The sequence below is a fragment of the Thermobia domestica genome, chromosome 14, assembly GCF_964235325.1.
Source record: "Thermobia domestica chromosome 14, izTheDome1.hap1.1, whole genome shotgun sequence".
Taxonomy (NCBI): Eukaryota; Metazoa; Arthropoda; class Insecta; order Zygentoma; family Lepismatidae; genus Thermobia; species Thermobia domestica.
In genome coordinates this window covers 8,254,371-8,268,518 of record NC_137467.1, presented here as the reverse complement: position 1 = coordinate 8,268,518, position 14,148 = coordinate 8,254,371, and the positions used below count along the sequence as shown (strand labels likewise).

General features: G+C 37.7%; 1 protein-coding gene across 2 annotated transcripts in view; it reads left to right on the top strand.

Moving 5' to 3' along the window:
* The first annotated feature begins 4,948 nt into the window (after positions 1–4,948).
* The window catches only part of LOC145669501 (polyunsaturated fatty acid 5-lipoxygenase-like), a 103,206-nt gene continuing 94,006 nt past the window's right edge, over positions 4,949–14,148 (top strand). For both annotated transcript variants that reach the window (XM_081737681.1, XM_081737680.1), the window contains exons 1-2: positions 4,949–4,986; positions 10,582–11,194. In XM_081737681.1, coding sequence (XP_081593807.1) covers positions 10,721–11,194 — 474 coding nt within the window. In that variant the 5' untranslated portion in view covers positions 4,949–4,986; positions 10,582–10,720. The remainder of the gene's footprint in view (positions 4,987–10,581; positions 11,195–14,148) is intronic.

The following is a 14,148-nucleotide window of genomic DNA, read 5'->3' as shown; positions in this document are numbered from 1 at the left end:
ACTGTTGATGCAAACATGTTGAAACGGGTTTGGGCGGAATTGGAATACCGAATAGATGTATGCACGGTAACAAAGGGGGCCCACATAGAACATTTGTGGTGTACTATTTTCATTTTTTTTATCGCAAAAACTTGGAGAGTTTTAGCATTTAACTGTAAGATTTGAAGCTATTTAGATGATTAATAAAAAAGTTATTAGGAGTTGTAATCGTTCACATTATTTTGAATCATGCTGTATATATATAATTTCGTAATTTGTACTATGCATTTCCGAAAGTTAGGCACTGACTGATCTTATCTAAGCGCACAAGCAGAGTTCGTAGGTTTCCTTAAGAAAATTTCTCTCGACTGATAAAATTTTTCCTTTTCTTATAAAAAATTCCCTAGTTTGTTGAGAGGAATACCAATTCCTATGACAAAAGTTATGTGATAAAATAAATTTAGCTGTATTAAAGGAAATGTCAACCACATTTGTTTTATTCATTGGTTTTTGCTTTTATATATATATATATATATATATATATATATATATATATATATATATATATATATATATATATATATATATATATATATATATATATATATATATATATATACCCAATCAACAATGTGTGAAAATTACGCTACTCTGAACGCACAAACACATACACAAGTTATTGCTATTCTATTAGTTTATTTCTGAAGAACAAAGAAAAATTTAAGCATTTGTATTGGTCAATCAATCAATCAGCCCGAGAATTTCCCTGGATTTTCAAGTTTTATGGAAAAATTATGTTTTCTTCCAAAGAGCATGGAGAAAATTGCATTAAAATCCTCCTACGGTAGGGAAACCGTGTCAAACATGGAGTTGTTGTACGCTGGTGGCGGCCCTGGAAAGGTCCGGGTCTCCTGAGCACAGTGGTGATGTCAGAAATCGGGCCCCGACCATGAAGTTCCAAAAATGGAGTCTCGAAGATTTGGGTACGCATCCCTTCTATACGCCTATTAAACATGGAGTCGTTGAACGAAGATGGTAGCGTTGCAAACGTTCGTGTTATCTGAGCACAGCTGAGAAATTAGCTAGAGAATGGATTCGAATCGCCGGAAATGGGGTCCGAAATTTTGGGCTCGGGTCTCTTCTATTCGGCTATTAAACAAGGTATTTTTTGGATGTAAGTGGTGGCGTTGGAAAGGTCTTGGTTCCTCGAGCCCTGTGGTGATGTTAGAAATCAGATCCAGACCCCGAAGTTTTGGGTTGTGTTGTAAACTTTTGCAGTGGCTCAGTCTCAATACCTGATTATGCGAGATAAAGCCATCAATTCAGCTATAAATATAGGTTTATCTTGCGCAATCAGGTATTGAGATTAAGCCACAGCAAAGGTCTGCGACACAAATAAAAAATCGGAGCCCGGATTTCTGACATCACCGCAGTGCTCAAAGGACCAAGACCTTTCCAACGCTACCGCCTTCGTCCAACAACTTCATGTTTAAGAGGCGAATAGAAGGGATCCGAAACAAAAGGTTTGGGACCCCATTTGTGGGGCCTCGGGTCCCGGGTTCCATTTCTGATATTTTCGATGTGCTAAGGGGACCAAGATTTTTCCCATGCAACCACCCGCGTCCAAAAATTCCTGTTTAATAATCGAATAGAAGAAACCTGAGCTCCAAATTTTGGGACCTCATTTCTGGGGCCTCAGGGCCTAGGCCCGATTTCTGATATTACTACTGTACCCAGGGGACCCAAACTTTTCCAACGCAACTATCCGCGTCCACCAATTCTCTATCTAACACGGTTTTCCTGACGTAGGAGGATCGACTCCATGCTGTTTACCTATGAAATTTCCCTCGATTAGGGAAATTTCCCTCAAAATGATCCGGAGCTGAGAGGTTAGCCCAAGATTTGGCTAGCAAACTGGCAACATTGAGCCTACAATGCAACTGCGGACTTTGCCGAGGATTTGACAACGAACTCAATTGTTAATTTACCTCCTAAGAAAGAAGTAAAATTGATATATCATCTTTTTCTCTTCCTCTTTTTTAACCCATGTTTCGTATTGTTGACCCTAGTGAGTTCGCCACTGTTTCTGGAGTTCTAATACAGAAAACAAGTCCCGACATGTCTTACAAACTTCAAACGGAATATTTATCAATAATAAATACATTTAAGCTCTATACTATATGTATTCATTAAACAATTTGGGAACATTTTTATTTTTTAAAAGAATTTTTAGTCTTTTTTTTCCTAACTGTATAGCTACCGCTACTTCGTTAGTTGTTAATTGGTTCATCAGAGTTCATGTTTGTTTTGTTTTGGTTCGCTCTGCTTGGGCGAATCGACATAGAAAAAAGAGAGAGAGAAGTCATTGGTTGTTAGGGACCCAATACTCTTTCAGTGTGCTGATCAGGCACTCGCTAATACTCACGCATCGCCAGCCAATCGCCAGATTACCTCTCCCCATACGCCATTTAAAAAAATAAACAAAAAAATTTGCCGGATAGTTCAGAGAGAGAGAAAAAAATGTCTGTGTACAAAGAGGCATAGCCTGGTCGAAGGTGGTTGGTCCCGCAAAAGAAGCAATTACCCCGTTTTCTGTCACCATAAACAGGCTAGTCACATAGGGCCACCTCGTCCGCAATTGAGTAAACATTCATTTGCTGATTCAGAATGAAGAATGCAAATACATCACTTTCTGTCCTCTATGTGTTTCTCCACATATCTATATGTGCATGTGTATTTGTGTGTATTTACACATGTGTGTATGTTATTTGTACGATTAGTCGTTTTGCTCCTTTATACTGTGTTGTTGTAATTAGATTGTCAAAAGTGTTCAAACTTGTACTAATATGGACGAATCAATATTTGCATAATCTCAGATATATCAACATCCTGTATTTACGTGGTTATTCCAAAAATAAAGTTGCTTTTGTTTTACGGTCTCATCTCCTTCAATATTTTTTTTTCGTAAAGATCAAAAAGATCCAAGCACCTACTTTATTGTTTACATGACTTTATTATTATTGGAGTATCACAAGTGGAAAGAAGAAAAGTTGCTTGACTCGATATTTATAGGAAAGGTAGTTGACAACCTCTGCAATTCAGAATATACTGAAAAGTTCCAAAAACACAGGCATACACAAAAAATAAAAGTTCTGTACGATAGACCCAGGGTATGAATTCGATGTATTTTGTTACACAGAATCCAAATTTTGAAACCCCAGGATGACTGACCGAGTCAATTTTTTATTTTGATATAGCTTACCTTTAGGAGAGCATAATGATTATGGCTACAAATCCGACGCTTTAGGCGAAAATAATATTATTCGTGTCGTGTAAAGTAAAACGAGCACCAACCTGTAGTAGGTGGTCACTACAAGAAAAAATTCTATCTATTCCGGGTTCAGAGCCGGGCGAAGCCGGAGCTTGCGTTGAAGTTCGTTCGTAAGGAAAATGAACTGAAATGCAATCTTTCTCGGAACCCTATTCTTCATCTATACCAAGTGGGTATAGGATAATTTGCTTATTTACGGTTCGAGTGCCATTTCTTGAGATTATTTAATAATAATTCGCAGGCTTCCATGGTTTAATTAATAGGTTCTCCGAGATCATACTGCATTTTATGTCATGGTGATAACAAATATGGCGATGACTTCATTCATGGTTTATAATACTTCATTGAATAACGTAATATTGATATTTGTTAATATTAATTGATTTTGATCCAAAGATAGAGTAAAACCAGGATCGAGATTCATCTGCAGTACGGTACTATTCCCGTTTAGATGTTCATACTTGAATTCATTTCTTTCTAAGGAAATGGACTACGTACTAGTGCCTTATGAATTGTTTTCTATGGAGGGAGTTGTATTCATGGATGCAGATTTACTATAAGAGAACTTAATCGTTATAGGTCATATATCGTGGGGACAAAGACGTAGAAACGACAGTTCGAAGAATTCTAACCAACTGTGCTACGTGTCCAGTAAGAAAGCACGAATACTATCAAACCGAGTCAGAGCAAGGTGAAGCTGGTGGGACCGCGTGGTAGCGATAGTAGGTATGCGCATAAACAAGGATAGTATTTTCGTCATATTACTATGTGCCTTAAGTGTCACACAGCTTTATCGTCACGAATCATGACCAGTGCCGTAACTTGGATTTTTTTTGGGGGGGGGGCAAGAATTAATACGCGTATTTGGGATCCCTAGAATAAGTTGTTTTTATAATTCTTGGGCCCCCTCTTTCCATCTTTTTCTTACTCTTTATGGGCCCCCGCCCGGTCTGCGGCGCCATTAGTTACGTCCCTGTGCCCGTTCCATACATGCCAAATTCATACGAATAAATAATATCTCTAGGGCCCCAAATAGTAAACATTTTTTTTTTACTGAAATGGGCCTGAGACTCATATTTGTTTTATTTACCTTTTCTGTGCTGTTTTGTTTATGCAATGTAGTGAACCTGTTTGATGCTTCATTTATAATTTCACGTTTCTATCATATATGAAGTAAGAAAATTTGTCTTAAAATGGGCTCCCTCTAACGGCGGGGAGCTTCCCTGGGAAGAGGCAGTTGCCCCTCCTGCCCCCCACAAGTTACGGCCCTGATCATGACTTAACACTCTGCATTGATATAAGAACTCAGTTCATCATGGAGTCCTTGTGGACTATTACTTGCTTAGAAGCATGTAATTTGGATTACGTTTATTAACACTATTAGGGATATTAAGGACTGATTACTTACATATTTCTCTTTTCAAATAACATTCGTCATTTCTTCAGTAATTTTTACAAAAACAAAAGACATTTAAGTTAAGATAACGCATTATACGCTATGTTTTACCATCATGAATCATTCAAACTTTCATTGAATTTACCAAGTAATCATTAACAACAAAACTTAGTGATATAGGTGATTGGAATCCAAGTCTGCATCTGAAGATTTAAAACCTGAGTTGAGGTTATGAAAGAAGAAAGAGTAAAACGAAATCAAAACAAAATTAAACAAAACGGTAGGTGATTATGTTACGGAAATGTACTGTTATTGAAATATAAGATATATGGAGGAATACTTAATTTATTTTTATAAACAAATGTTAAATAACTGAATTAGTGATTGATTTTTATTTGTGAGCTCTTTCGGGGCTAAGCGGTTAGCGTACGCCCCTTTGGGGAGAGATACTCGGGTTTGATTCTCGGTGGGAGCTCATGTGATTCGGATCTCTCTTTAAATCAGTAGTCTCGTCTCATATTGCCTCTCTGCTGAAAGGGAGGTTAAACTCAAAATCAAATCAACTCAAAGAACAGATACAAAATAACATTTTGAGGATAAAATTAATATAAAATAAAGAAACAAATATCCAGTTTTAAGTAAATAGATATACTGTATAAAATATGTTTATACTTGCATATTGTTATAAATCTATACTTTTACATGTAGGTTAAATTTAAAATCACTACGATTCAAAAAATAACAGGTAATATTGAGTATTCTGCATCTAAAGACAGGGAGATAATTGAGTTTACATTACATGCTCCAGTTCGTCTTCATACACATTGAAAAATACAACTAACTGAAGAAATAATAAACACTTCTGACCAGAGTATATACACTTGTTTATTAAAAACTAAATTACAGTGTAACGGTTTCGACAACTTAGCGTTGTCTTCATCAGACACTAACTGAAAGAGATATCTTAGAGCGTAGATATTTATACTTAAAGTGAAAGTCCATGAGTGATTGGGAAGCAACCTGGGTCGTACTTTCCCGGGCGTCATCTTTCGGCTACCTGCCTTGACTTAATTACCCTCCCACCTGTGTTTATCTTTTCCAGACACACGTGTTGTTTATACTTGACCAATTGCCTTGTCTGGAAAGGATAAACACAGGTGGGAGGGTAATTAAGTCAAGGCAGGTAGCCGAAAGATGACGCCCGGGGAAGTATGACCCAGGTGGCTTCCAAATCACACATGGACTTTCACTTTAAGTATAAATATCTACGCTCTAAGATATCTCTTTCAGTTAGTGTCTGATGAAGACAACGCTAAGTTGTCGAAACCGTTACACTGTAATTTAGTTTTTAATAAACAAGTGTATATACTCTGGTCAGAAGTGTTTATTATTTCTTTAGTGAGTTCCAGAGTCGTGATGGATAGAGTTGCATAACTAACTGGGTTAGAAGTACTTTGCGACGGACAAGGTCACATGCTTATAAAAGAAGGTTTGTTTGTTTCATTACTTCGTTCCTAATACTAATGTTTATATTCATGGTTGAAAGTAACTCCATTGCTGATGCTTGGAAAATGATACCAACTGGAGCGGGCGCTCTGAGAATAATAGGTACCAGTAAGATGTATTATTACAGCTGATGTTCAAAAATGAAAATTTTTCTCTAATTGAAATTTCACTAATAACTCTTGAGAAAATGATTTCACTGGTTGGCAAAAAATTACATCCATTTACTACAAGTAGGGTTCAAGCAGCTCACCACAAACATGCCTCTTAAAAAAGTCCCGTAACATTTTACAAACTCCTGGAAATTTTCTAATAGTAGCTACTTTCCATTTTTTTTTTTTAAAAAATTGGCTGTGGATTTAATGCCCTGCATCCCCCTTTCGTGAGCTCTGTATACTTTAGCAACGTTCTCCTTGCCGCTCGTTGGTCTGACCTTTTGTGATTTCAGATGCAGTTGAATTCATAAAATTTTAATAATAATAATAATAATAATAATAATAATAATAATAATAATAATAATAATAATAATAATAATAATAATAATAATAATAATCTCACCAATTTATATATATTTCTAGGAAAAATTGTGCATATCATTGTAGTTCAGTACTTTTTTTTTTACTTGCCCTGTTTTTAATGGAACCACAGCTTTTATTCAATATGTAGTAGCTTTAGGTTTGTGCAGTATTTAATTTAACGTCTCTTTGTTACAGCATTCGTAATACTTGTAACTACAAATTTACGTTATTCCTGTCAGTGGCTTGCGCCTCTCTTGCTAGCTCTTCACGGTCCTCAGGGGCCCAGCGACTTCTGCGTCCAAACCATCTGCTATTTCCAGTTCAGTTATAATACTCAGGTGACGAATTCCTATATTGAAAAATACTTCAGACTATGGGAAAAATCTATTCTGCACCTTCATCTACTCTGCTTGTCCCGACCGAAAGTCTCTTGCACTTTAAATTTTTCTACAACTCCACATACACTTGAAAATGATATGGGGACAGATAGGAATTGTATGCTGGATAGCACTGACGTTGTTTATGTAATGCCTAGCGTTACCTCATAAGAGACTGTAATTCTTGGTCTTGATGTTCTGACTCATTAATACCGATGTTTGTTGTTTTGATTTCCATTGATACCCACATATAGAGACATATATATGTAGGCTTAATAAATCGAAACCTCTCTAGTAATGAATACAGTAGAGCATCGATTATCCGAACGTCGGTCAACCGAACGACCGCTTAACCGAACTGTGTACTCGCTCGCACCTGTTACTCTCCCACCCTACCGTCCATCATCCCCCTCACTCCCAAACCAAGTTTCCCACAGTAGTCGCCGCACTGAGCCACCGCTGGCGGAACATTGCTTCTAATGGGGCCTTTATAAGGCGCTGCTGACCGGCCAAGCCGCCAGTCGCTGTGTTTCAACAACCAGCACACTTCTTTTTATGAATAACTTTACTGTACAGTACTTCTTTTTGGCAAATAAACATGTACAGTTCGATTATCCGAACAAGCCAGTTTTCCGAACACCCATGTCCTCCAATTACTTCGGATAATCGACGCTCTACTGTATTCCTTATATAGGTCAAGCGCTGCCGTGAAAGAGGACAACACTACTCATAAGGAGACTACACATCTTGGGCTGGATATCCGGTATCGAAGAGGCAACGGTCTTTATTCATAAAGCAGCATTAGTAGGTAGCAGTGGCGGCTGGTACTATATGTTGCATGGTTGTGCAACTGGATATTTTTTTAATACTAAAACTATTTTTAAGTATTAAAGTAGTGTATCAGTAAAAAATAAACCTATGCTCTTGAGCGCGAAACAGTATTGATGCATTTCTGAAAAAAGTCAATCAAAAAAAAAACGGAAAGAAAGAGAGAGATTTACATGTCCAGTGGCAGCGAACGTTGCCACTGGAAGCAGTAACATTGAGCATATGGCAGCGAGCTCCTATCTCTTAACATGGGGAAGTGGATTTATTCTTGCATCGCTCCTATCTTCCCGTATTGGTCTCATGCGGTTGCCTTTCGTCCGCAACTGGTCAGCTTCTGTAATAGTTACGAATTCCTCCGCTTAGCAGCGCTAGCAGGGTGAGCGAGATACAGACGCTTGGAAGAAAGAAGTTATTCACAAAACATAAACTCGCAAAGAACAAATATAAGTCTGGTGGTAGCAGGGACGGATCCAGGCTGAAAGTTTGGAGGGCGGTCGTTCGAAGTCAATAGATTTTATTTAACATTTATAATACAAAGGTGAAAATTCTTGGGATAAGATTTATTTTTTAAAAAATCCTATTCTGGGGGGATCGATCGAGTCTCAAAGAAGAAAATGTCTTACTACTGGTCTAATTCCTAGCTCTGTGTCTTTCGTGCACATGATTCTGTGTTCGATTTCCGGCGGAGAGCATAAATTAATATCAAATCATTCACTTCCAATACTCATCTGTCTTCTTTAGCCTAATTTGCTGGAATGTTAAACTACTTTTTTTTTCATTTTCGAAGGAAAACATCTTAGATTTCATGCTTCTTTACAGACAAAAATACGTGGTTTCTGAAAATGGACTTTTTGTACCGTATATTTATACAAAGAAATGCTAACAAAATGCATATTGTCGGAGGAGAGAGGTGTTTCTGGACATTAAAGAAAATAAAGCGGAAAATATTTGCGGTAGCGATGCTTTCTATTCAGAGAAACTTGGCGAGCAGCATTTCAGATTTCAATAAAGTCATAGAAAAATTTGAAGCCCAAAAGATGGAAGAAAGCATAGTTTATATAATAAACATAGTCTAAAATAATGCATAGTTTATATAATTAAATAATTTTGTTTAACTGCGTGCATGCAATTTTCTTGCTTTTTTTCTTCTTTTCGGATTAACGCCATCATTCATGGCTTACAACACATACTATATATTCGATTTATCTCGTGTTCAATAACATGAGTGTAGAGGTTTTGTATATAAATAGTATATAAACGTACATTGATAGTGGTTGTTTGAAAAAAAGGAAATAGCTTATATATAAAATCAATATTAGAGAAATGATTTAATCAATAACATACAAATAGAGCTTAAAAGACTTTCCTCTTCATATTTCCTGAATATTTTTTGGATAAGACTCAAGAATGCTGGGGGGGGGGGGACACTTGCACGTACCTACATACCTTTGATATTGCAACATTGCAACCGGTGCTTGTACAAACTACGAGCCGCTACTGGTAGGTAGACATAGAGAGAGAGAGAGAGAGAGAGAGAGATTCTCAAACACGTGATATTGGCTTCGTGGGGCCTACTGTTATCATAAAGGACGATGACGATCTTCAGTTGCAGACCAAATTTCTTGGCTTTTATCTCTTGCTGCTGCGGTGCAAGGGTATTGGCGTATCGATTAGCATTTACATTGTAATATCCCACGTGGTATTGTGTACAAACAACACTTTACACTTGTGTTTATAAACACCACCACATAGTTTTACGTCAAGATACTACGCACCACATGGATCCACTACAACCAGCAGACAACGGACTTCTGGCTCCTCCCACGAAACAGACGACGACATCGGAGCAGTAGCGGCACCGCCGTCTGAAGATCTATAAATTCGGCAGCCGACAGTGGATCAGCACCAATTCTCTGTGTCCCTCCTACTGTTTGCTTCAGAACATTAGGAATAATCTAACCCTAAGCCTCTAGTCTGCTACGGGACGCTTGGCTTTTCCTTTTTCCTGGCTTAGCTTGCTACAGGGCTCTGTGGCCACTAACCTCCTCACTGCTTGCTACGGAGCTTTGGGGACCCTTTCGCCACTCTGCCTAGCCTGCAACGGGGCTTTGTGGGGATCCTGTCTGCGATCTCTCGGTCAAGGACTATCTGTCTCTAACCTCACAAGTATAGAGAAGAATATCTTTGTAGTATTTCTGTAAAATACTGTTATTTAGTGAAACTTCTTAATAAAAGCCGGTAGTGGGAGTCGATTCCGGACACATTTTATTACCTTGCTCTACCTACATCCTATATGGGACGGAGTTTTACAATATTCAAAATAGTATAATGGGGACATGTAAGATTTGTAAGTGGATGGGCCCGGACCTCCAAGCGCGTGATGTTGGCTACGTGGGGAATAGTGCTGTCGTGAAGAGGTGTAACGTCCCTCAGTAACAGACTTTGTCTTGCTCTTGATCTGCTTCAACAATGCAAGTATTGTACTTCGTATTAATGTGCATTGTTAGTCGTAATTCACTTCGAAAATTCCGTGAAAATTAGCTGAATGACAATCGAAGAGTAAAGTTGTTTTGCCAGCTTGCTCAGACTTTCATTTGATTGCCCATTTTACAATATGTGTTATCTTCATTTATGTTTTTATCGTTTCAGGTATGCAAATACGGCTCTTTTTTATGTAAATTGGTTAAGTACATCAGTATTTAAATTGAAAATTCAAGACAACAAAATATAAACAGACGAAGTTTATGTTTTTGTGAGGCTTTGACATTTCTTGGATACTAATAATAGAATGGGAGGTGGAGCATCATATTTGAACATATCTGTATTTACCGGCGACATAAAAGGTGTTTTTCCCAGTCCAAATGTGTGGATGGCCATTTACGATAATGAAGGACGAAGAACGGATAATATCAAGTTGCAAGGACTTCTGAAGAAAGCTAAAATCAGTTCAAAATGTGTATTTCCGGTGTCTGGATTGGAAACATTTGGCGAAATACACAAGGCGGTCATTTGGAGACAAAACGGTGGGGAAGGTGACTCCTGGTTCTTAGAGAGAATTGAGATTGAGAATCGTAAGAATCCAGGCCACAAGTATATTTTTCCTTTTATGCGTTGGATACGACCCAAAGTCCAGTATACTTCATACTTGTACGATTGTTTTCTACCACAAGATGACCCGGAACCAGAAACCAGAACCGCAGAACTGGAGGTGAAACGGACACAGTATGAATACGCGTCGCAAGCTATGAGCAGCCCTCAAATCGTAAGTAGTAACTGATTAAGTAATCTTATGATATTTTCTTCTTGTGCACCTCAACCATAGGTTGGAGGACAACATGGAAATTTTAAAACTTCTCTATCCTTGGTCTTCCTCTTCCTGGTTTTCCTTCTGCCGTTCCTTGTATCAACACGGTGCCGAATAAGTGGCCAAGCATTCTGTTTGTTTTTCCTATCATTTTCATGATCTCTCGTCCTTAATTAGCTTCCTTTAGTACGTCTTCATTCCTTTTCCTTTCGGTTCATAATATGCGCAGCATTTTACGCCAACACCACATTTCAAATACATCCAGCTTGGATGTTTCATCTTTTCTCAATGTCCACGTCTCTGATCAGTAAAGTGACACGCTCCATACCAGGGTCTTAATAAATCGTTTTCGAACGTCCAACGACACTGTTCTTGATGTTAACAGTCCTCTTTTCCTATTGAATATTTGTTTAACGTCCGCTATTCTGGAACTTAGGTCTTTTTCACTTCTTCCATTCGAGGATATTAGACTTCCTAAATAGGGAAACATCTTAAGGCGGCAGACTACTAAATATTTTTGAAAAACTAATATTTCTTTTCTTTTGCCCATTTTTCGTAAGTGGAAATAAGTAACAAAATGTAACTTACCACAATAATTGATAATATTATTCTACACCCGAAAATACGAATCGGAAGAATTTTCAGTGTTGCCATCCATAGAAATTACAGTGTGACCAGAATTTGAATTACTCAAAAATCTAGGTAAAGGCAGCGACTAGGAAAATGAACTCAACGGTAATTGATGACTTATCATGCTGTCCATCTTCCTTGTTTACTACTTTTTAAATAATATTTCTATTTATTTTATAAAACTTACATAAATTATTGCAAAATAAATAAGTTATTACAAAATAAATAGAAACATTATTTAAAAAGTAGTAAACAAGAAAGATAGACAGCATGATAAGTCATCAATTACAGTTGAGTTCATTTTCCTAGTCGCTGCCTTTACCTAGATTTTTGAGTAATTCAAATTCTGGTCACACTGTAATTTCTATGAATGGCTACACTAAAAATTCTTTCAATTCATATTTTCGGGTGTAGAATAATATTATCTATTATTGTGGTAAGTTACATTTTATTACCTCTTTCCACTTACGAAAAACGGGCAAATGAAAAATTATTAGTTTTTCAAAAATATTTAGTAGTCTGCCCCCTTAACGTTTTCGATTTTCTCTCCCTCTAACCATACATTTGTCCCTTTCTGTCCTGCTCTTGCGCACTTTATCACTTTGGTTATCTTCTTATTTATCTTAATTTTCTATGTTTTCTCCAGTTGAACGTTCAAGTTTGAAAGTGCTTTCTGCAAGCCCTTTTCGTTCTCCGCTATCAGTGCTGTGTCATCAGAAAACTTTACTGTGGTGAAAACCTCACCATTTACATGCCAATCCAAATCAGTCAGCAATCCACCTAATAAGTTTTACAAGGGTCCAGCAGAGAAATAACTAACTGATTGTATACGTAAATAACAAAGCAATGATAAACACCCGAAAATTTGTCTCAGTAGAAAACAAGGCTTATAATTTTGTTTCCCCTTTAACAAATAACAAACTGAACTAACAATAATTCACCATTTTGTCTAACGTAAGAGTACATTCCGTAACGGTTGAAGCCAATGCAATACAAAATTTGCGATAATCGGCATAGCACATAAGACGTTTTTCTTTCTCTCTGTGTGTGTGTTGCATTGATGTAAGCAGAATTTTGCTAAAACTGGTACAAAATGACCCCTCATAGTTCACTCTGTTGACTTACAAAGTCTACGCATTTTAGAGTCTCACCCTAAATTGTGCATTACCCTTCTCATGCGCGCCGACTACGTGGGTGCTCCGGGGCTCCGGCACCCACAAGAGTTTATTTTGGACCCGGGTTTGAACCCATTTCTCTTGCGTTTAAGTCAACCGTGTTACTGACTGACCTAAGCAGCTCCAACTTATCCTTATAATACCGGTATATTTTACTTTATCACAGCACAGTCTTTTATGACAGTGTTCATAGAAGATTTTAACTAAAAATAAATCAAACATCGATGCTTTCCTGAAAACATAGGCTAACACATTCCGCCATTGATATGCACTCACATAGATTTTGGAAAGTCGGCGCCATTGACCCTTCTAGTCCCATTTGATGGTATTACCGTCACTTCCTATCAGATAACATCTTTAGATTTATTGGTTATCTTCAGTCTTTTTTGGTAAATTTTAGCCTTCGGATTCCCTCCACAAAAAGAAGTCCCAAGGTGCAAGATCGGTGGAATGCACTGGCCATAGAATTGTGCGAATAACAGATTCCACATTCTTGTAGATCGACATAATTGCGGACCATGATTCACTCCATTGCTAGGTCATCAGGCACGTGGTACTCAAGGATACAAACACAATTCGCCCGCATTACTAATGCTAGACTATGTATCGGTAAATACGGGAATTATTTCATCGTATATGTAAACTTTGTTCTTTCCAACTGGGAAATAAGATGTTACGTAACACCTAGCGTTGCTTTGTTATTTACACCAATATTGCCAGATTGGGCTACAAGTAACGAATTGGGCGATGTTTTAAGTTCTCTCACTATCAAAATTTCAAATTGAAATGAAATCTGAGTTTTACGTCCCACGATTATGCCGGTTAGGCTAAAGGAGATGGTGATGATGAGTAATGAATGAAATGGTGGAATGACGAAAGTGGGAGGAAACGGGAGAACCCCGGGAAAACCCACGCACACGGTGTTTGTCCACCACAAAGTACACTTGGCGGAGGCTAGGATCGAACCCGGGACCCCAAGCACCAGAGGTGAACGCTCTACCACTGAGCCACCGCGGCCCCAAAATTTTAAATTGAGTGACACAATAGTTTTTATTCTACTTTTAATCATTTGAAGGCTAAATCTTAAGAATGCGCTACTCTTTCATT